Source organism: Oreochromis aureus, linkage group 3, assembly GCF_013358895.1.
Source record: "Oreochromis aureus strain Israel breed Guangdong linkage group 3, ZZ_aureus, whole genome shotgun sequence".
Lineage (NCBI taxonomy): Eukaryota > Metazoa > Chordata > Actinopteri > Cichliformes > Cichlidae > Oreochromis > Oreochromis aureus.
The window spans coordinates 73732901-73755121 of record NC_052944.1 but is presented as its reverse complement, the minus strand read 5'-3'; the positions used below and the strand labels follow the sequence as shown (position 1 = coordinate 73755121).

Genomic DNA, 22221 nt, shown 5'->3' with positions numbered 1-22221 from the left:
CCGCCTTAAAGTCTGTGCTCTCTCTGCTGCTGTGTTGTCGGGCTGTGAGCTGAAAAGCTACATTTGCCGACCCCTGCCCCTAGGCATTTGTATACCTGGAACTGAACCAGTGACCTTTCACTCACCAAGTAAATGTAATCAGTTCTCAGTTTTAAAGCTTGTTCCATGTAGAACAGAGTGTGGCATAGTGGCAACGTAACAGCGTTTGTATTGATTCACATACAACCTATATACTGTTACATTTGCATTTGACTGATTGCATTTCAGGTAAAATCTGCATCACCTGGTTCAAAAGGCCTCTGATTAAAATCTTTACACAAATAAATACCCTGAGAAAAACTTCCACTAGTGCATAAAAAACACAATGAACCAAAAAAAATAATCTAAAAAAAACAAATCAACAAAATGTGACCAGCTCTTGAAATGTTTAAACTTACGTAACAGTCCAAAGAGTCTCCTTCATTAAAGAAACTGTTGAAGTTTGACAGAAAACATTGGATATTGTAGCTACATGGAACTTTCGTTGGTTTCATAACACAAAATAATAGCAACCTGTCAGACTTTATTCAGCTGACCAATCAATTTCAAACACCATCAGACAAATTATTTATAATTCACAGAGCTTATCTGTTTTTGAGATAATCATGTACAAATTTAAAATAAAATCAAAATCTACAAATTTGACATCTACCTGCTGAATGTTCAATATTGGTCATGTCTGTCATTCTTTTCTACTGTCACATTAAATGTATTTTCATATTTCAGTGTCAACACCAAGAATTTGGAACCTCAACAGGAGACTCTGAGTCAATCTGGTAAATCTTTGGGACATTTCAAAACAAGCTGCTACCGACAGTAACAAGAAGAAGCATGCTAAAAACTGTCAGACAAACTTTCAGCGGAACAGATCCATTTTCCCTCTGTTCAGCCTCCTTCCCTCCAGCCTCCTTCCCTCCAGCCTCCTTCCCTCCAGCCTTTGTGTGTCCTCCTGTCTGAGCTGCAGGTGAGAAACAGGTGTGAGGTGTCAGCTGTCAGGTAGGTGATGAGTGAAGAACAGAACAGAATCCATTTCCTCTTCAAACTGCTGTCAGACATTATCTACTGCACTCTGATCACATCACTCAGACCAGCTGCTTTCTACAAAGTCTCATCAACAACATCTTTAGAAACAAACATCAACAACCAGGAAGCAGCTTCACCTCTGATCACACACACACTCAACTCTACTCACTCACCTGGAGGAACAACATGAAGGTAGATGATGCTGATGATAGTCAGAGGTTCTCTCACTTGTGGGATGACTCGACACTCGTATGTTCCAGCGTCATTAATCGTCACATTCTTCAGAATCAAAGACACGTCTCCATCCTTCATCTGCCTGTCCTGCAGATCCACCCGGTTCTTAAAAGATGGATGCTGGTTGGCTGAATCAAAGTGACCATCCTTATAATAAAGGACATAAGCTTTACCCAGGTCAGCTCTGCTCCACTTAAAAAGAATGATGTTGTTGTTTGGAGCTCGACATGTCAGAGTGACGTCCTGTCCAGACTCAGCTGTGATGTTTTTCTGGTCTGAAAGAGGAAACAACACAGAGCAGAGAGGTTAAAGGTTATCAAAGTGCAACAGTTTACTTCTACAGCAGCCAAACACACACACTTTCTAACCCTCATCATAGTACATTATATTACAAAAAATTTATACAACTTAAAATAAAATATACATAAACCAAATAATAGACAATATACAAAATAGGGCTGCTCAATTGATCGAATTTTAATCTCGATTACGTTCTGGGTTTCAACGATCATTAAAAATGACTGAGCCGATTATTAGCACCTCCCTCGTGCTTTACTCTCGCGGTGCTCCGTGTGGCAAATCGAGCGCACCTCTCTGCGTTTCGAACACGCATCACAACAATTAAGAGGACCCGAGGGAAGCTCGGAAAGCTAAGCAGAAGTTATTTGGAGAGGATAATGGCTGCTGAAGAAAGAATGCCGTTGGTTGAAAAGAGAGGTAAAACGACTTAAGTGGTGTGGAAACCAATTTTCCCTCTAAGCTCGTTGTTTATATTTACTGCGGGAAGAAACGGTAAAAACGGCGTTTTATAAGGAAAACACTCGCCGCCTGTGAGCAAAAACAAAACCAAAAAACCCCCCACCCTTTCCTATTGGTCAAAAAAAGTACCATTTCGACCAATCAAAAAATGATTTGGCAGCGTGGTATCTAGTTGTTAAGAAACGGGGGAAGTTTTAGGAGTGACGGTGGTGTTTTGAGATGTGAGAGATTTGAGACGTTTAGCGCAAATCTTGTGTAGTTAGTGTGTAGTGTAGTTTTTTTGTGTGTGTCAGAGCAATGAGGCGACTGCTGAATGTTACAGGTGTTACAGGAGTGATACATCTCCTGCTGTCAGGCCTGCAGGTATCAGGCTGTTGTTTCCTTTATCTCATAGTGGACAGAAATTATTTTTTGAAGTGGCACAAATAATTTGTGTGGCATCAGATTTGATGCAGAACAGCTGATTGTTCTGTAAATAGTTTGAAATGTTTATTTAAAAACGCCTTGGCTGCACTAAAAAAAATAGCTGCAAAAAACTTTGTTGTTTGCCAAACTGAGTTACTTTTTTGAAGAAGTAACCAGGGGCGATTTTAGCCCATTTTTGGGGGTGCTTCAGCACCCCCAAAATGAATCAAAGCACCCCCAAAGATTTCTTACTTTTTTTGGACAATATTTGCTGTCTGTGTGACACACTGCTAAAAATATAAAAACCATACAGTACTTGGTTGAAACATAACATTTTAACAACAAAAGTATAGATAACACCCCCCCTCCTCCCAAAATGGTTTGTTCCAGCTCGGCTCTCCCCTACTCTGGCTCTAGCTCCGTTGCTGCCAGAGCGGCAGGAGACGCAGCGGAGCGGAGGTTAAAGTGCCTGGCTTAAAACAGGACATATTAGCTGCATTTAACCTTCAGTTACTCTTTATATAGTTAGGTAGGAGTCATAACATGTTTCTTTTTAGCTGAAAAACATTACACCCACGTAACCTGCAGTGTTGAAAACATGTTTTCCGACGATGTTTGCTACCCTACAATCCGTCCTGCTCTGTAGTAAAATCAGCGACATTTGACCGTCCTGTTGCTCCCATTGAAATTTATATAGCATATTTAAAATCTAAAACTAAAAATTGTCCGTAGCCTGCTGTTGTTACCACTGTCCTGTTTGAAATGGATACTAACTAGCTAACTGACTGAATGCCCATTAACCTTATAACTCCTGTTGTGTGTGTGTGTGTGTGTGTGTGTGTGTGTGTGTGTGTGTACAGAGAGACAGCCAGGTTCATAAGGGATATAAGGAAGTTTTTTCAAAAAAAAAGGAGCCACATTCAGGTAAAAGTGTAAAATCAAATGATCCGTCAATCAAAAGTAATGTTGGATCAGTGTTTCAATATTTATATCTTTTATTAGATGTTCATGTGGTTTGGTTATTTTCCTTTTGGTTGAAAGTAGACTGAGAGAGGACTTTTTGTTAGTGATCTTAATAGTATTTTTTCATATTAATGTAATTTTTCATCTAATTGAATACAATCTATTTGTGTATGATTGTCAGTCCAAAGAGGGAGAGAGGAAAGAGGGAACGTGAGGAGAAAGTACAAGGTCAGGAAGAACCAGGTAGGAAAACAGACAGGGAACAGTGACAGGCAAAACAGAAACTGTTAAACTAACAAAGAGAAAAAACCTGATTCTACTCACACAGTCTGGAAGTTGTGTTCTCCCTATATTAAAGCTGCTATACAGAATCTGCAAAACAAACTGGGTTGAAACATTTTTGACCCTCTTTAACAACATTCCAACATAACATTATCATTGATTGGGGAGATTAAAATTAATGATCTATTTTTCTGGTAACGCAACCAACTGATCAGTTGGTTGCGTTACCACAACTCTACTAAAACCTCAGCCAGTAATAGGTAGGCCAACTTTTGGACCGTCCAGTTGTCTGTATGACTGCCGCAGTACAGTATCAGAAAGTGCCAAACAGCGCCCTGGTGGAGTGAGGAGCTGTAAAGGGAAGCAGAGTGCTCTGTTTATATTCTAAAAGTGTTTTAAGCTTGTTTCAAAGATTCTGTACAGCAGCTTTAAATGTTTTCCAAAAGCACACATACACTTATCAGTGTTTCTCAAACTTTTTACAGTGTGTACCACCTGAGAAAAATGTCAAGCTCTCCCAAGTACCACTATGAAAGCATGAAACTCATAAATCTTACAACACAAAATTAGTATTATTAAATTAGTAAAATTAGTATCTGCATTAAAGATTTTTATTTGTAATAATTTATTCTGTTTTGGGAGTGTTTTTTATGTATCTGTATTATATTATACATACACATTAAAAGTGAATCTCTGTCCAAATGCACTCAGTTCACTTCTTACTCACTATGAGCATCATTCATTATTTTCCCCCAGTAATTAAGGTTAGGATATGTATTTTTTTCTATTCCAATCCATTCTTCTTTTGCAGCATTTAAATAACCTTTATCAGATTTGATGGTTTTGTTACAGACTTTTCAAAAAAAGTGTTTTGCCTTTCTTTCTCAAATGTGGGGATTAAATTGTGTTAAAATGTACAAAACAGTGATGTCATGTTTTGAGACGAGGACCCAGGCACAGAGAGATTTGATGAATTTAAGAATCTTATGATTTAAGAAAGAAATTTGCAGACTTGCACAGAGATGGTAAAATTATGATGACTGATAACGGAGATGAAGACAACAGACGATGAGGATAGGGAGGAACAGGGGTTTAAATGCACCAAGGAGACAGTCAGAGAGAACTTGGGACAACTGGAGACATTTAAGGATGCAGGGACTGACAGAGACAGGGAAGAAGTCTCATTGTGACGTGTAAAGTTTATCTTGCCTGGCTGGGCAGCTCTCTGGGTGCTCAGCACCCCCAAAGCTCTAATCCTAGAATCGCCCCTGGAAGTAACTATATAATTAATTGCACAGCATTGGTCATTACATGCTGTATTTGGCAGACAGAGTTACAGGACTCTCTCCCAGACCACAGACTCATAATAAGTCAGAGCTTTATGAAAAGAAAAGAAAGAAAGTTGTGTTTTCAAAATTGGAGTTCAAGTTAGTTTTACTTCCAATAGTGTTAACACAGGTCATGAACAAGATTCTTTTAAATTTTCATTGTAAGTGGGCTAAAGCAGTTAATTAAAAGTAGTCTAACATAAATGTAAATGTTGTAATTTGATTATTTTAATAAACCATGTAACTTGGATAGATTAGATGGTGGCATGACCACAGTGCACACGTCTGATGTCGCTCACAGTGGTCCAAGGGATCGCTCAGGGAGTTTGTGTGTTTGCTCAGACACATGACATATTTGAGGGAACATTGGTGGAAACATTATGGGTTCGCAGAGTCAGACGTGGATCAAATATTGTGCAGTATTTTGAAGTTCACTAAACATAGATGTTTACATTTTTCATTTATTTTTTATATTGCAAACATTTGCACTGTAATCATTATTTGCACACTATTTTATATTATTTTTTGACAATCTTTAAAGCTATTATTCAATACATTGTTATTGTTAAATAAATATCATCAAATAATCGAGATCTCAATTTCAGTGAAAATAATCGTGATTATCATTTTTGCCATAATCGAGCAGCCCTAATACAAAACATGTTTCTCTCACTGGTGATGAAGGTTTGTTAAGCAAAAGAGGGGCCAGATATCCTGTACATGCAGGTTTTTATCTCCAATTGTCCTCTGAAATTGTTCCCTGGATGCAATTTCCGCATGGCTGGCTGCTGAAAGACTTTCATTCTACTTTAATACTTTGAAAGAGCTTTAAAATAACGTGCCCATGATTAACCACATTTTCTTTAGCTAGTCGAGTTCAGTGCCACTATCCACACCCAGGCTCGATTGTTGCCAGACCAGAATCAAGAAATTGCTTAAATAAAAAGGTGTCTGAAAAAGTGAATCACGCTTTACAATTTCAAAAGGCAAAACCATCATGTTAGGCTCTTACTCCAACGATGACTCATTCACAAAGTAAAAAAAAAAAACAAAAAAAAAAACGCTGGCCTCACTTGCCTATGTTACGTTCACAGTTTATGATTCAGCAAAAAGAAGGAGACTGGGAAAAAATAGCATACATAAAGAAAAGCACTCCTGTCCAAAAAACAAAACAAAGGCTCATCTGATATTTGGCAAAAACATCTTGATGACACTTTTGAGAAAATATTCCATGGACTGACTGAATCTTTTAATGTCTGCCATAAAACTAAAATAATTTAATGAAAATAACATTTTATCAACAGTCAAACTTGGTGGTAGTGTTATGGGTTGGGGCTGCTGACCTGCTTCAAGGTTGCTTTAATTGTTGGAACCATAAATTCTGATGGATTAGAAACTCGTGAAGAATAATGGAAAATGTTCAGTACCTCCGCTGAGGCTGCTGGATTAAACTACAGCTGCAAGATGGTTGGTGGCTATAATGGTGGTAACCCCCAAACCAGACTGTGGACACAGCAGATGAAGGGAGTCATTAGGCTGAAGGAGTCCTATTGGGCTTGGTTAGCCTGTGGGACTTTGGAAGAGGCTAGAATACCAGCAGGCTAAGTGGAACGCTGCTTGGCTAAAGCGAAAGCTCAGGTGAGGGAGGAGTTTTCTTCTGCCTTGAAGCGATTCTGGCAAACTGTCAGGCGGTTCATAGAGAAAAGCAGTGCTCTACTCATTTCTCCCTCTAGTCACACATGCATTCTGTCTCATTTCTACTGTAACAGAGGGTTTTTTCTCTCTTCGACCTGCTCTCTGTACTCACTACATATTACTACAAAATAGTCTGCAAAAATTACCTCAGTCAATGTCTCCATCATCACTGCAAACAAGAAGGTGTCCGCAGCAGTTACTAGATATACTGTAATCCCACCACCAACCTCAACTCATGTGTAACTTTTACCACAAACCTCACCACTGGCTCTTTGTCTCCATACATCAGGGGTGGGGAATTCCAGGCCCCGAGGGCCGGTGTCCCTGCAGGTTTTAGATCTCACCTTGGGTCAACAGACCTGAATCACATGATTAGTTCATTACCAGGCCTCTGGGGAACATCAGGACATGTTGAGGAGCTAATTTAGCCATTTAAATCAGCTGTGTTGGTTCAAGGACACATGTAAAACCTGCAGAGACACCGGCCCTCGGGGCCTGGAATTGCCCACCCCTGCCATACATGTACTTCACCATCCTTACATACTTTTCTGCCACACAGACTATGCAGTACCACAGTTCCTCTCTTTGCACCCTATCATGTACTTTTGCTATGTCCATAAAGACTCAGTGAAGCTTCTTCTGACCTTCCATCAACACTTTCAAAGCAAATATCACGTTTGTAAAGCTCCTTCTTGTCATGAAGCCACACCTCTCTTCTCACCTTTAACAACCCTCATGTCCCATAGTTTCAAGGTCTGGCTCATCAGCCTTGTGTAGCTTTTACAGCTCTACGCATCACCTTTGTTCTTGAAAAGCACACTTCTTCTTTCTTCAGGCAACCCTTGAAGATTGTGTTAAACAATGTGTTTCAACAATCCTCTGCACTCTCCTGCACATGCTGTTGCTACCAACAGCCCTTCCTCTCTTCATCGTTGTCATAGCTGCCCTGACTTCCTGCTACTCATCCTCTTTCATGTTGGATTGGGACAAAGCATTAGCACACTGGCTTGTAGACTTGTGAACTTTTAAAGTGATTGTTTTTTTTACATTTTGCAAATGTTTTGTTGGTGTCAGATTGTTTATGACATTACAGTTGATTGCTGGTTGGAGAGCTCTCTGTGAATTTCTGCAAAAACATTTCTGCAAAATGCAATCCACTGAATGTTTGCCACTTCTCTTTTCTTTTGCTTGTTGAAATGGATTATAATGTAAATATAAAGGCACGGGCGACCAGGGGTCCGTTCTTCGTACCTCGCTTACTACATCCAAGATCAAATGACACATCCAAGATCAAATCATCGCGCTAACTTTGAGCTCGCTAATCCGGTTCTCCGAACACACCTGTTGTTGACGATTAGTATAGCTGGATGAAGTAATCTGAGATCACTGGGTGGCTTAAAAGGGGCTACGCGTCGATAGTAGAAACATTGATCGGCAACCCTGTGATTGGTCGGCGAAGATGTCGAAGGAGCGCTCAGTATTTTTCGACAGCAGAGCAAGAACTCTTGATTGAGGGATTTCAGGAGTTTCAGAGTTTAATTAAAACGCAGGGGAACACTGCAAAGGCTGCAAAAGCAAGGAGAGAGGGCTGGCAGAAAGTTGCTGACAAATTAAACTCGTAAGTAATTTATTATATTATATTACATTATATCATATTATATTATATCATATTATATATGTATCTGATATGATGTATTATATTACATTATATCCTCTTTCACATTAGAGCCACAACAGGACCCACTAGAACATGGGAACAAGTAAAAGTGAAACATAAGAATATGTTCTCTCTCCCTGCGTCACATTTTTTTCATTATTTACAGATAAGAAACTATGTCCGTCAGAGTATTGCTAATTTTCCATCTCTTCCGGAAGAGGGGTCAATTTTTACACTTCTTCTGAGTTCCCCGGATTCTAAAAAGTTGGTTTCTGGTTTTGTGAAAGCCTTTTCTGAGTATTTAAATTCTAAATCTGACTTTTTGAAGATGGCATGGGAGGAAGAGCTTGGTTTGCTGATTGGAGATGAGGTGTGGGAGAGGAGTCTGTGTATGATCCATTCTTGCTCTATAAATGCAAGGCATCAGTTAATTCAATTTAAAGTGCTTCACAGACTTCATTATTCAAAAACTAAACTGCACAGGATTTTTCCTTCTATCAGTTCGATATGCGATCGTTGTAAACTTGGAGAAGGCTCTCTTACTCATTTGTTTTGGACTTGTCCCAAATTGTATAACTATTGGTTGAATATTTTTAACTGTTTTTCTGATATCTATAATTGCACATTAGAGCCGGACCCAATAATTGCATTGTTTGGATCTTCCTCTTCCCTTTTACACCTTAGCTCTGCTGCACAAACCACAGTTTTGTTCGAATGGTAATTGCTAAAAAATTATTTTGACTCTTTGAAGACGGATATTGTACCTCAATTCAAAATGTGGCTCACAGAACTGACTGCTCTACTACATATGGAGAGAATTAGGTATATATTAGCAGACAAACTTAGTAATTTCTTTGATGTGTGGCAACCATTTTTAGATCATGTATTAAAACAAAGTCCTATTTGATCGATCACCAATAACTTAGCCTTCCACCTTAGCGTTTTATTTTTGTTTATTGCCAGTGTTGAAGCAATATTTTCGTTGTTGCAGTGTAAACTTTTGTCTTATTTGTGTGTTTTAGCCCTTGCTGTTGTGTTGTCTGTTGTTTTTTCGTTTGTTTTGTTTGTTTGTTTTTTCTTATATCAAAAAATCTCAATAAATATATATATTAAAAAAAAAAAAAGCAAGGAGAGAGGGCTGGCAGAAAGTTGCTGACAAATTAAACTCGTAAGTAATTTATTATATTATATTACATTATATCATATTATATTATATCATATTATATATGTATCTGATATGATGTATTATATTACATTATATCCTCTTTCACATTAGAGCCACAACAGGACCCACTAGAACATGGGAACAAGTAAAAGTGAAACAAGAATATTCTACAGAATGGTAATATTTATCACTTATATTGCTTTTAGTCACCTGGGCCCTGTTTCAGAAAGCCAGTTTAGTGCAAACTCTGAGTAAGTATACCCTGAGTTAACGAAAACTCTGGGTTTTCGGTTTCACAAAGCAAGTTTAGATTAATTCTGAGTGCGTTACTATGACGACACACTCCGTGAAGCTAACCTGCCCCCTAGCAGGTTTACTTCAACTAACCCTGACTTTCTCCGCCTCTTTGTCGGAAACCTGACTGTAGGAAGTGTCAGACATGGTGCCCCTTCCTTGAAGAGCCAGTAGATGTTGAAGCCCAAATTCTCCGCAGAGCTCTCCGCCGGAGAGAGTGATTAGAGCGCGTTTGGACATTTTATCATTTCCTGATGATTTTCTGTGTGAACGCGTTACCGTTTTTCAGCACAATCCATAATTTATTTGAATAACATCCTCAGGCCTTATATTGCTCATGTGACACATTGCGGACATTCTCTCAGTTCTGTACATATTATTTCTATTGCACTTCGTTTTTTTGCAAACGGGAGCTTTCTGTATAATATTGGTGACGCTGAGCACGTTTCCAAGGCTACCGTCTGTCGGGCAGTCAGGAATGTTACAGTTGCACTGAAACGTCTCCTGTACTCGTTTGTGGTGTTCCCGGTCATAGACCCACAAGATTTATCAAAGAGGATTCCACAAAATTGCAGGTATCAGGATGAACAAAACTTAATTCATGATGTGGTGATACTTGAACTACTACTTAGATTTTACATTTATTTTCAGGGTTCCCAGGCGTGATTGGCTGTATAGATGGCACTCACATTCCATTCTGCTGCTTGAAGTGTTCCATTTCCAAAAAGCATTTTTTATTTTCTTGATCAAACAGGTCTTGTACAGCTGCTTTACAGGGAGCTATTGAAACACAGAAAATAGCATTGACATTCATAGTACATGCCTTCTTAGGTTGGTTGTAAATCAGTGCTGAACATCTTACTGAGGAAAGGTTTGTTGGAGAAGTGGCTGGACCCTCTTCCTCTACATTTTTTATATTTCATTTTTACTTGCTGCCAGGAACGTTTGGGGCCTGTTGGGTTGCACCTGCGCTCACATCACATCACAAAATAAAATATATAAAATAAAAATAAAATGAAATATAATAAAATAACGTGTTAAATGGGTGGAAATCCCTAGATCAATGTTTAAATTAACACTCACGCATTGACTCTGTCGGCTATGTATTGCCATGCATGCTCCCTTTCTTTTGCAGCTGAGGCTGTGTTACTTTTTTTCCGCAAAATTTGCATGTTATCGGCATATGCTGCCATCAGAATTTCGGCCTCAAGCGCTGTAAAATACATTGACCGCGCCTTCTTTCCCTCCGTCTCCATGGTGACTCGCTTAATCTGTGCTCCACTAATCAGGGCTTTATGCGCGCGCTTAACTTGGGGTTAAAGCAACTCCGCGTTGATTGAACTAATTGTTATCAGCCTTTCTGAAACCGAATATTCCGAGTTGGACAGTTCGGGGTTACTCAACCCTGAGTATCATTTTTAACTCTGAGTTTTCTAAACCGGCTTTCTGAAACAAGGCCCTGAAAAGAGACCCTGAAATAATCTGTTTGTTTGTTTATAACAGCAACCAAGAAAAGGGCAGAGTAAATAAAGACAGGTGGTGGTCCTGCACCCCCTCGTCACACCCCGGCAGAGAAGCTGGCCCTAGGGTTGAATGCCACCAGACCCATTGTTGAGGGCATCCCTGGGGGCAGCTCTTCTTTAGACCAGCAGCCGGGGTGCAGTAGCAGCACCTTCATAACTGGTAAATGAGCTCATAATTCTATTTGTACAATGTAAAATATTTGGTTGTTGCCTTAATTAAAATGCTTTTTGTACTGTGACATTTACTGACATCGTGGGTTTTTGTGTGTGTAGTTTTACATAACACTCCATCACTTCTACCTGTTCCCATGCAAGGGGTGACTGAAGCATGCACAGTAAGTTGATATATATATATCCTGTCTATCCCGTCTATCCCGCAATATACGCTGAATTCTGTAAACCCTCCTTATCAATCTTGCACCTTCCTTTCTTCGCGTACAAACGGACAGGACATGGCTGCGACATGCTTCCCAAATCCACCTTCGCTTTTATAGCCGTGGTCTCTCATCTTGATTACACGAAGTAATTTACTATTACTACTCTAAAATATGAATTACATCTGAAATAATCGAATACATGACACAGAATGATTAATAGTACATTTCTCTTTTTTTAGGCAATGACCTGTATGTATCTGTATGAAAGCAAGAAAAGAATCAAATGCTGCATTATCTTTAGTTACATTGATAATATTTATTTATGGAAAAACAGTGGAGAAATGTCGCTGTTGCTTTCGTATAAATGCAGCGGACATACCTGAGTGGCCTTACGCTTACGGATCTGTTGCTATGACAGCAAGTCGCAGATGAGCTTCGGAGAACCGAACGATCCAAGATCACGCGAAATCGTCAACAATCAAATCCGGCTAACTTACTTAGCGAGGTACGAAGAACGGACCCCAGAAGGGTGCACTGCAGTCAGTTTAGCACATAAACAATACTGGTATTTATGATGGTGGACAATTTGGAGTGGTAGCTGACAAGTGGGAAGTGGTTGGTGTGGTATTTTTTTAACAAGCACTACAAGAGCAGCACCCTGCTAGCTACGGTTTAGACTCGTGTTTCTGGGATAACGAAAATATGACCCCCCCCCCCCAAAAAAAACCCCAAAAAACAAAAGTCAAAAACAACAACAAACAAAAGAACAAAACAAAACACCGAAACAAAAACAAACAAACAAACAAAAGCTCCCACTCAGTGTTATATCGTGTAACAGTCACTCTACGTTAGTGGATAAAGAAGCGCTGAAGGAGACTCCACCCAGCCTCGTGTCGAATTCACACGCGAACACACAGAATAACTATGAAAATAATTGTTTGGGAAATTAACCAGGTCAATGCTTTTTAATCTTCTTCATCTCGGCGAGCATCGCAGTTTGGTTTCTAACGGTTAAATCTCACCTGCAGAGACAGACGCGACGACAAAGATGAACCAGCAGAGTGACGCAGATGTTCCAGCAGCCATTTCCGTGTTTTCAACTTCTTCTGATGATGTTAGCTTAAATGTTTGAGGATGTTGGTACTTTTGGTGTATTTTAGAACCTGGGATTAAAGCCTGAATACAGTAATTAGTTAATTTTTAAATGAAGTTTGAAGTCAGAACTACTTTTTCGCACTGGTGTCAAGCCAGCCTCCAATTCCAGCATTGCAGTCAAGACAGCCTCCAGTTTGTTTTCTGTTCCCCGTCTATTACGGGATATGGATGTGGAAACCGGATTTCAAAATAAAAGCCATCTTCGAGTGAATTATCAGATATTTTAAGAACATAATAACATATAATTTAGGTTTGTTCACTATTAGTGCCCTGTCAATATCAAGGCCATCTTATTTTGGATTTCAAAGTAAAAGCCCTGTGAATTTTCATTTTTGAACTACTCTTTCAATGACTTCAGAATGCTCTTAAAAGCAAAAGTCATATTTCCAAAGAGTAGTTGCATTTTGTATCAACACTATCCAACCACAGCAATTTGAAATTGCCCATATTTGACCGACTCTTTTAATGATTTCAAAATGCTCTAAAATGGAAAATTGCTGTTTCCACAGGGTAATTCCACTTTAGATCAACAGTATCCAACCCGACAGTGATACCATATCAATGTCAAGTTATTCTGATTTTGCTTTCAAAAACTAAAAGCCTTTTCAAATTGCCCATATTTGACCAACTCTTTTAATGATTTCGAAATGCTCTAAAATGGAAAATTTCTGTTTCCACAGGGTAATTCCACTTTAGATGAACAGGATACAACCCCACAGTGATACCATACCAATATCAAGTCATTCTGATTTTGCTTTCAAAAATAAAAGCCCTTTCAAATTGTCCACAATTGACCTAACTTTCAGTGATTTCAGAATGCTCTAAAATGGAAAATTCCTGTTTCCACAGGGTAATTCCACTTTAGATCAACAGTATACAACACCACAGTGATATCATACCAATATCAAGTCATTCTGATTTTGCCTTCCAAAATAAAGGCCTTTTCAAATTGTCCATAATTGACCTAACTTTCAGTGATTTCAAAATGTTCTAAAATGGAAAATTCCTGTTTCCACAGGGTAGTTCCACTTTAGATCAACAGTATACAACCCCACAGTGATACCATACCAATATCAAGTCATTCTGATTTTGCTTTCAAAAATAAAAGCCCTTTCAAATTGTCCATATTTGACCTAATTTTCAGTGATTTCAAAATGCTCTAAAATGGAAAATTCCTGTTTCCACAGGGTAATTTCACTTTAGACCAACAGTATACAACCCCCCCACAGTGATACCATGTCAAGATCAGGTCACTCTAATTTTGCCTTCCAAAAAAAAAAAAAAAGCCTTTTCAAATTGCCCATAGACGACCTACTCTTTTAATGATTTCGAAAGGCTCTTAAATTGAAGTTTGCTCTTTCCACAAGATGAATCCATGTTAGATCAAACGTATCAAACACCACTATGATACCATATCAATTTTGAGTCAGGCTGATTTTGCTTTCCAGTATAAAAGACTGTTCAAATTGACCACAAAAGATATACTCTTTTAACGATTTCAAAATGCTCTTAAATTAAAATATGCTGTTTCCACAGGATAATTCCACTTTAGATCAGCAGTATCAAACCCGACAGTACAACCATGTAAATTTCAAGTTGGTCTGATTTTGCCTTTCAAATAAATGGCCCATCGAATTTGCCCATATGTGATATACTCTTTCAATTATTTCAGAATGTTTTAAAAATGAAAATTGCTGTTTCCACGGGATAATTTCACTCACGATCGACAGTGTACACTATCACAGGGATATCAAGTCAATTTCAAGTCACCTTGATTTTGCCTTTCAAAGTAATGGCCTGTTGAAATTGCGCATGTATGACCCACTCTTTCACTGACTTCAGAATCCCATTAAAAGCAAAGTTGCTGTTTCCACAAGATCATTTCACTCTACATTGACAGTATACAACCCCACAGTTTTATCACATCAATATCGTAATTATAATTGTTTATTTGGTACTTTTAATAATTAAACGCGGATGCTGTTAACAGGACAATTACTTTTTCCACTAAGTAATTGGAGTTCATGCAAACCATACACAACCTCTACAGTGGTAACTTCTCAATCTCAAATCAATCTCTTTTGCATTTCAGAGTAAAAGCCTTTAGGAGATTGTCTTTCCATAACTTCAGAATGACATTAAATGGAAAGTTTCAGCTTCCACAAATTAATACCAGTTCATGCCAACACATATCATTGCATATAATCTAACAGTGGAGTTGGTGATCATACTTTTTGGTGACTTCAGAATGCTGTTAAATAGAAAATCCCCGTTCAGTGGAGTCGGAACAGTTTTTATAAAAAAACAGAGGTGCCAGACAATGCCTTCCATACAAAAACAATAATTACAATAATTTTTCTGATCACAGAGAAAAATTCCTAGCTCATCTGCTATTTGTATGAGAATTGAAAAGCCCCCATGCTGCTCAGTAATGTTCCAGAAATGCTGTTCCCAAACCTGACAAAGTTGTGTTGTTTCTGTCGAACCAGCTCTGTTTTCTCTATATTCAAATTTTTAACTTTGTAATCATATGCACTAGAGCTGATTTAACAGCTAAAATTTTTGCTTTACCGTGTGCTTGGTTAGCACTGTTGCCTCACAGCAAGAAGGTCCTGAGTTCAATTCCACCATCAGGCCAGGGTCTTTCTGTATGAAGTTTGCATGTTCTCCCCGTGTTTGTGTTGGTTTTCATTTTCCTCTCCATTTTCCTCCCACAGTCCAAAGACATGCAGTTTGTGGGGATAGGTTAATTGATTAATCCAAACTGCCCATAGGTGTGAATGTGAGCGCAAATGATTGTCTGTCTCTGTGTGTTAGCCCTGCAACAGACTGGCGACCTGTCCAGGGTGGAGCTTGCCTCTGGCTATATGTACCCTGCGTCTCCCTGGGATATGCTCCAGCACCCCCCACATCCCTGGATAGTATAAGTGGAAGAGAATGGTGTGACAAAGTGGAGTAGTTGTAAAGCTCTCCATTTGTCCCATTTGTGTTTACTTTATTTTGCACATTATACACATTATTTTGTTTCTATGTATTTGCTTCCATTTGCTATTTGTCAAGTAACATTGCTTCACTCACTATCCCGGGTTTGTTTGTGTAAGCGTTCTGTTGCCGGCAAATCAAACATTCTGCAACTTAAGACAAATACTAAGTTATGTTTCTTTATATTTTATTATGTTACAGATTAAGTCATTTGTTCATACTTACTTTGTTTGTCCTTTCAGTCTTCATGAGGGTCAGGTGTGGGGAAACGCCCGCCTGGCATTTCCTCATTTTAAAATCCTGATGATGTCACACATGACATCAGCGGGTCAAACTAAGTGGAGGGATTCCTTTTTCCATAGAGATGCTTCCTTTTGTTTGTGTTAAGGTTTAAAGGAATTTGTTGAATGTTTTTCCTTTTGTTAATATTGCCATTTAGTTGTGTAAATGTGCATATTAGAAGTGTGTAGAGCTTTTGTGTTTTTAAATCATCTGTGTAGAGTTTTACATCCCTTAGTTGAGTGAGTGGTACTGGCTGGGCAATTGGAGGGAAATTGATGGCCCTATTTAAAGCCAGTCTCTACAAGATGTAAGAGAGAGACAGCAGAGTCTCCAAAGTACTGATATGCAGTGATTCATTGTCCGCATTAATAATAATAATAATAATAATAATAATAATAATAATAATAATAATAATAATACTACATTTTATTTGAAAGCGCCTTTCAAAACACTCAAGGTCGCTGTACACAGTAGAGTAAAAAGCAACATAAAAGCAAAGCGTTTATACAATCATAATACATAAACAAATTTAAAATAGCCGAATGGAGAGGTTATGTGGGATAAGCTATTTTGAACAGGTGGGTTTTGAGTTGGGACTTAAAGAGAGAGTATTGAGTATTGAACAAGGATACACAACTACCCATCAGCAAATTCTGTATGACATTCTTTTTGCTCATCATAGACTGTCAGACCAAAATAAACATGTGGTAATAATAATATGGACTCCGGCTCATGTGGGTGTTTTGGGTAATGAAAGCGCAGATAGGTTGGCCAAAGCAGCTGTTAAAAGAATCGGCATAGATGTACAGTTACCATTGTCAAAATCTGAAGGGAAAAGTATAGCTTGGACAGAAAGTAAGAACTTCTGGCAAATGGCATGGGTTAATGAAACAAAAGGGAGACATTTATATAGGGTGCAAAACACGATAGAAGCTAAGAGGAGCAGCGGATTAATGAGACGAGAGGAGGTTGTTATCAGCAGAATACGGACGGGCCACTGTTTTTTAAATGGTACTCTTTTTAGGATAGGTAAACATCCGACTGGGCTGTGTGATGGGTGCACTGATATGGAGACGGTTGAGCATGTACTCCTTAGTTGTAGGAAGTATGCAAGTCACAGGAGGGTGATGTGGGGTGAAATGAGTGGTGGAAGGGAACTTACGTTTGAACAACTGGTTAATAAGTTAAGTCATGGTGAAGGGAAAGTGGTGGTTTTTCGTTTTTTGAGAAATACTGGTCTCATCAAGAGGATCTGAGGATTGAGGAGTGACGGACGGTTAACGGCCAGGAGATGGCAGTAATGCAACAGTTTTGGATGCAAGCTGCCGTTAAACTTGACTGAAGAAGAAGAAGAAGATGTAGGAGAGAGGAGAGGTGAGCTGTGTTACCAGAGCCATGTTATGTTGAGTTTTGTTAATTGAATTGATTTTGGGGAAACTGCGTTACTAAACCGTGATTTTCTTTGTGAGAGTGTCTCATGACAATGACGTACGAGCGTGCAATGTAGAAAAACAATGGATAATGTAGTATGACCATGCAGCGGTTAAAGCTTGGAAGTAAACTTTGAAGTTTGATTACGTAAAAAGTGACAAAAACATTAGCGTCTGCTGAGTGCTGACACTCTGCGTGAGAAGAAAACTTCTCTTTATGGTAAAAACATTAACTTCAATTTGGTGCAAGCCCCTAGCACGCTGCCATGGGAATATGAAATTCACAGAGAAACACCCAGATCCACCCATTGACATGAGCACTGTGGCACCTGCACCAGGGCAAACCTCCCCTCCACTCCCCACCCAACTCCTGCTAAACATTTGAAAATAGATTTAAGAGCGTCAGGACTCCGTGCTGCTGATTGCATTTATTTTATGCTGTGTTTTAATTGAATTATTTGAAAGAGTTAGTGTAAACACACACATGTTTATTTTATATGCTGGAATATGCAGACAATAGGTTTAAATGTTAAACTTGACGTAGTGTGCATAATGTTAAGAGGCTTAAACTAATAAAACAAGTTTTAAAAAGAGACTTTTTCATTTGATAACATTTTATATGAGGGATTATGCAGACAACGTAGGATTGGGCTGAAAGGTCTACAACTGCTTTATTACCTATTCAGGTTGTGTATCATGTTTTTAAAAGTAACTAAGTAATAAAATAACTAATTCCATTTAAAAATAACTAATAGGTAAAGTAAAATGATTGACCTTTTTGGAGAAGTAATCAGTAATTAGTAATGAATTAGTATTTCAAGTAACTTGACCAACACTGCTAATAACACAGCACAATACTTGTTTTAAAACACATTCATGGATCAAGTCTGGTGGACCACATTCACTGCCTCCCTCTTAGTGTTAAATCGGGAAAAGTGTGGCTGTTCTCACTCTTTGACTTGGAAATCTGATTTGAGGAGGGAACATTCCAGATTCAAATTCCATCTGGGAATTTGGAAATTTAGATTTAATCTCAAACACAGTGAGCACATAAAGCAAGAGCTGAGATAGGATCATTGGTGGATTTTTTTTTCCTTTTCATAGCTTTCAGATTTTGCTCATCTGCTTTAGATTTTCTTTTTTATGCCTACCAGTTCTTTTACGTTGCTACTGTCCAGCCTACTCTATGTTTTTTTTTTTGATAACACACTGCACACCACCAGGTTTTCCACTGATAGCTTTAAGTGAATCAGCTTGTTGTTGCAAAAATGTTATGTGTCAAACTGAGTTATCTTTGGTAGTTTGGATTGGGCTGCTTCTCCTGATTCATTGCAGGCAAAAATTCAAATACAGTACATAGATGATTAGCCCTTTACTGTATTTCCTTAGAAACTCTTGTGTGTTGTTTCATGATTTAAAAATAGTTTGCTTTTGCATTTTTTGTTTAGTTTGTTTGGGGTTTCTTATGTTTCTGTTGTGTTTTGTGTGGTTTTTCAGCATCTCTTATATTTGTTGGTGTTTTCCTTAGTTGCAGTGGCCTCTCAGGGCCACAGTGCAAATATTCCAGTGCATTCTAGTTTATTCACATGTTGTTAGATTTTTATAATTTATGTCCGTCATATCACATGAATTTAAGTTATATGTCATTACATGTTGTTTTCCTGCAATGTGTGCTCAAAATGTTGTCTCTTTGCTTTTGCAGCTTTCTGTTCCAGTCTTTTATGAAAAGAGAGAGACTGTTGCTCTGCCAGCCCATCATGACCCTCACCATCATCATGGTATTGGAGCTTTGATAAATGTTTTTTAGTCAACTTCCAGGTTTTTTTAAAAATTTTTTTTTTAACATTTTCCTTTTCATTTTTTGCTTGCTAAGTGTTTATATTTGCTTCTCAATGTACTTCCTTATTGCTTTATTCCCAAAGTGTGGGCCAATGACACCTGGTGGACTGCAAAGCTACTGCAGTTGAGCCACAGTAGTAACAAAATTCAATTTTACTCACCTGTATAAATGGATTAAGTGAATTATAATTGGTAGTAGGAGGTGGTTAGTGTGTAATATTACTCATTACCCTGGATACCAAATTTATAGCCCTTGTAGAGAAATTTGTGTCCCAGCGGCAGTTTGGTCACATCATCAGCATTAACACTTTGCATATCACTGGGCAGCAATTTAGAGCCAACAGCCTCTGTTTTTGATGATTTTTTTTTTAAATACAGTTTTAATGTCAATGTCACTTTCTTTTGTATTTTGATTGAAGTGAGGAATACGATCATTTTCTTTATGTGGACCACAGCACTCTTGACTTCATCAGTGGCTGCCTTACTGTATTTAGCTTCGAGTTGTTAGTTCCTGGTTGCATTCTCTTGTTTTTTGTTGACATTTAAGTTCATTCCTGTTTCTACGTTTCCCCATTTAGTTATTGTTTCTCACTTTCTGTGTATTTATTTTGATGTGTTCTTATCTCATTTACATTGATTTTATCTGGTTTGTGTTTAGTCTCACATTCCCTCCTGTCACACAGTCTTTGTTTGCATCTCATTTTCCTAGCAGATTTATTAAGCTTTATTAAGAAGTTACTGTGTAGGACTGGACTTTAATATGTGTTTTAAGAAAAATAATTATAATAATAATAACTTTGTCCACCTTTGATTGTCTTTAAGTTGTGTTGGAGCCACAGAGAGCAAATCTTTGTTCTTTATGGAGAACCAGTGAGGCTGTTTGGACTTTCCTATGAAACATCAGTGCAGGAGTCTCTCAGTACATCTGTTTACAGTGAGGACAAAGAAGCAGCAGAAACAGAGAAAACATGGAAAAGACGAGCAGCAGCAAATAGTCTGCAGGACGTTTGTGTGTGTGTGCTGCAGCACTTCCTGTACAGTGTCAGTTTGTTGAGCTAAAAAACTGAAAGGTGTCAGCACTTACTGTTACTGTTGTTCTGAAGAGATCTCCAAAATCCTCAAAGAGACGTCTGACCATCATGATAAAAAAACAAAAAAATAAAATCCACTAAAATCTAGAAAGTGTAGCTTTGGTATACCTGTCTGCTTTCCTGTAAATCAAAGGCTACCAGGATAAATTTGATGAAAAACCAGTAAAAGTTACAAAAATAAGGAGAAAAATAAAAAGTAAAATCTGCGTGTAATCTGTGTGTGTTTGTACCGCACAGTCACAAACCAAACTAACCTGTATTTCCATGTCATCCTGTTTTCTACAGCCCACACCCTGCACCTGTATGACAGCAGTGTCCATAGCAACAACTCCTTAGCAACCACATTCCTTTCTTATCTGCTCATTCCATAGGTGGGACTACAAGACATAAAACAAAGTGACAGATGTATGACAGTTTCTTTGTTTGTTTTTTATGTAACTACCTTCTCTGCTAACATGTGGAGAGGTGTCTTTCAGCCTGTCTGTCAATAATGAAGATAAAGTCTGTGAAATAAATAAATGTACAAGGTCACAATTCCAGAGTACAGTGAACACATTTAATAAACACCATCAGCAGTAAAAAGTACTTTCTGTTTCAGTCTTTAATCTGATCAACACAACACCTACAAAGTTCATGTGCAGCAACAAAGTTTCAGGTTTATTTAATCATTCACAATGTCAACTCATGCACTGAACAACATGCCAGAACATTTTAGAATCTACTGCTTTTCTTCCCTTATTATTTAACAAGACAATAGAACTGTATTTATTCATTTTGAAGAGATTAAAATATCAAAGTCGACAATAAAACGCTGACACATACAAACACTTGAATAGTGACGTGGCGTTCCTTACAGCTGGGTGTGTATTAGATTAAACATTGATAAATCCTCTTATCATGACCTGGTTGTTTTTAGTCCAAGCAGTGCTGGATTACAGCAGCTTCTGGTGTGCTCTATGATATAAAGTAAAATGCTGTTGAAAGTTCAGTCTTGATATGTAGAACCAATCAGGATGAACAGCTAAATTTCTGTGTTTAAACTGTCCAAAAAACTCCTGAGGTTCATAAAAAGGTGAAATATTTATCACTGATCAAATGAATGAGGATGATGACATATACAGACAACGATGTAAGCTCTATGTGCAGGCAAATACTATTGCAAATCAGCTTCTGTTCATTTCCAGTTAATCTGGTTTTGTTTAAAGCGTATTGTACCCAGTTATATACTGCCCCCTTGTGGTCATCTTAAAATTGTAGAAGCTGCGTGTTGCATGTAATGATGCAATGAGAATGCTTCGTAGAAAACGTAGAGGAGTCAGATGTTTGTAGCTGTGGGTGTTTGGACTTTTAATGTACTTTTAAGAAATTTAATGTTCACATTTATGGCTCTAACAGTCTAATTTTAGCACTTACAGAAACAGTGAGTGGTTCCAGTTACTCATTCAATCTGAGGAAGCACTCACTGGTTGAGGTGTTTGTGTACTAATTGATATCCTTTAAGTAATTGTATATTTTTATATATAATGATTTCATATCTTTACAAATATTTTATGTTTTCTTGTTGTTTTTTTTTATTTAAACAATGGACATAAAGTCTGCCAACAAAGATTGATTGACTAATTGATTGAATGAGTGAGTAGAGTATTCAGTAATTCAAACTAAAACATAATTGCAGGTCACTATATTCGTTCTGTTCAA

General features: G+C 38.1%; 1 protein-coding gene and 1 long non-coding RNA gene across 2 annotated transcripts; one reads left to right on the top strand and one right to left on the bottom strand.

Annotated features, from left to right (window-relative positions):
* Positions 1-542: 542 nt before the first annotated feature.
* Positions 543-13043, bottom strand: LOC120437554 (programmed cell death 1 ligand 1-like). Its single transcript, XM_039608128.1, has 3 exons — positions 12767-13043; positions 1236-1571; positions 543-997 (listed from the first exon to the last, which is right to left on the bottom strand). Exons 1-3 carry the CDS (start codon positions 12828-12830, stop codon positions 834-836), a joined length of 564 nt encoding a protein of 187 aa, XP_039464062.1. The 5' UTR covers positions 12831-13043; the 3' UTR covers positions 543-833.
* A 4469-nt stretch (positions 13044-17512) lies between these two features.
* Positions 17513-20619, top strand: LOC120437569. Its single transcript, XR_005611244.1, has 3 exons — positions 17513-17537; positions 19296-19371; positions 20255-20619. It is a non-coding gene; the product is annotated as an uncharacterized LOC120437569 (long non-coding RNA).
* The last annotated feature ends 1602 nt before the right edge of the window (positions 20620-22221 follow it).

What these genes read in the sequence shown, in the direction of transcription:
- LOC120437554 (XM_039608128.1), bottom strand. Translation starts at nt 12,830, where the DNA reads ATGGCTGCTGGAACATCTGCGTCACTCTGCTGGTTCATCTTTGTCGTC. An exon ending in CGTCGCGTCTGTCTCTGCAG is followed by an intron (nt 1,572 to 12,766) that starts GTGAGATTTAAC and finishes TTCCTCTTTCAG; the next exon opens with ACCAGAAAAACATCACAGCT. An exon ending in CCTTCATGTTGTTCCTCCAG is followed by an intron (nt 998 to 1,235) that starts GTGAGTGAGTAG and finishes TCTCACCTGCAG; the next exon opens with CTCAGACAGGAGGACACACA.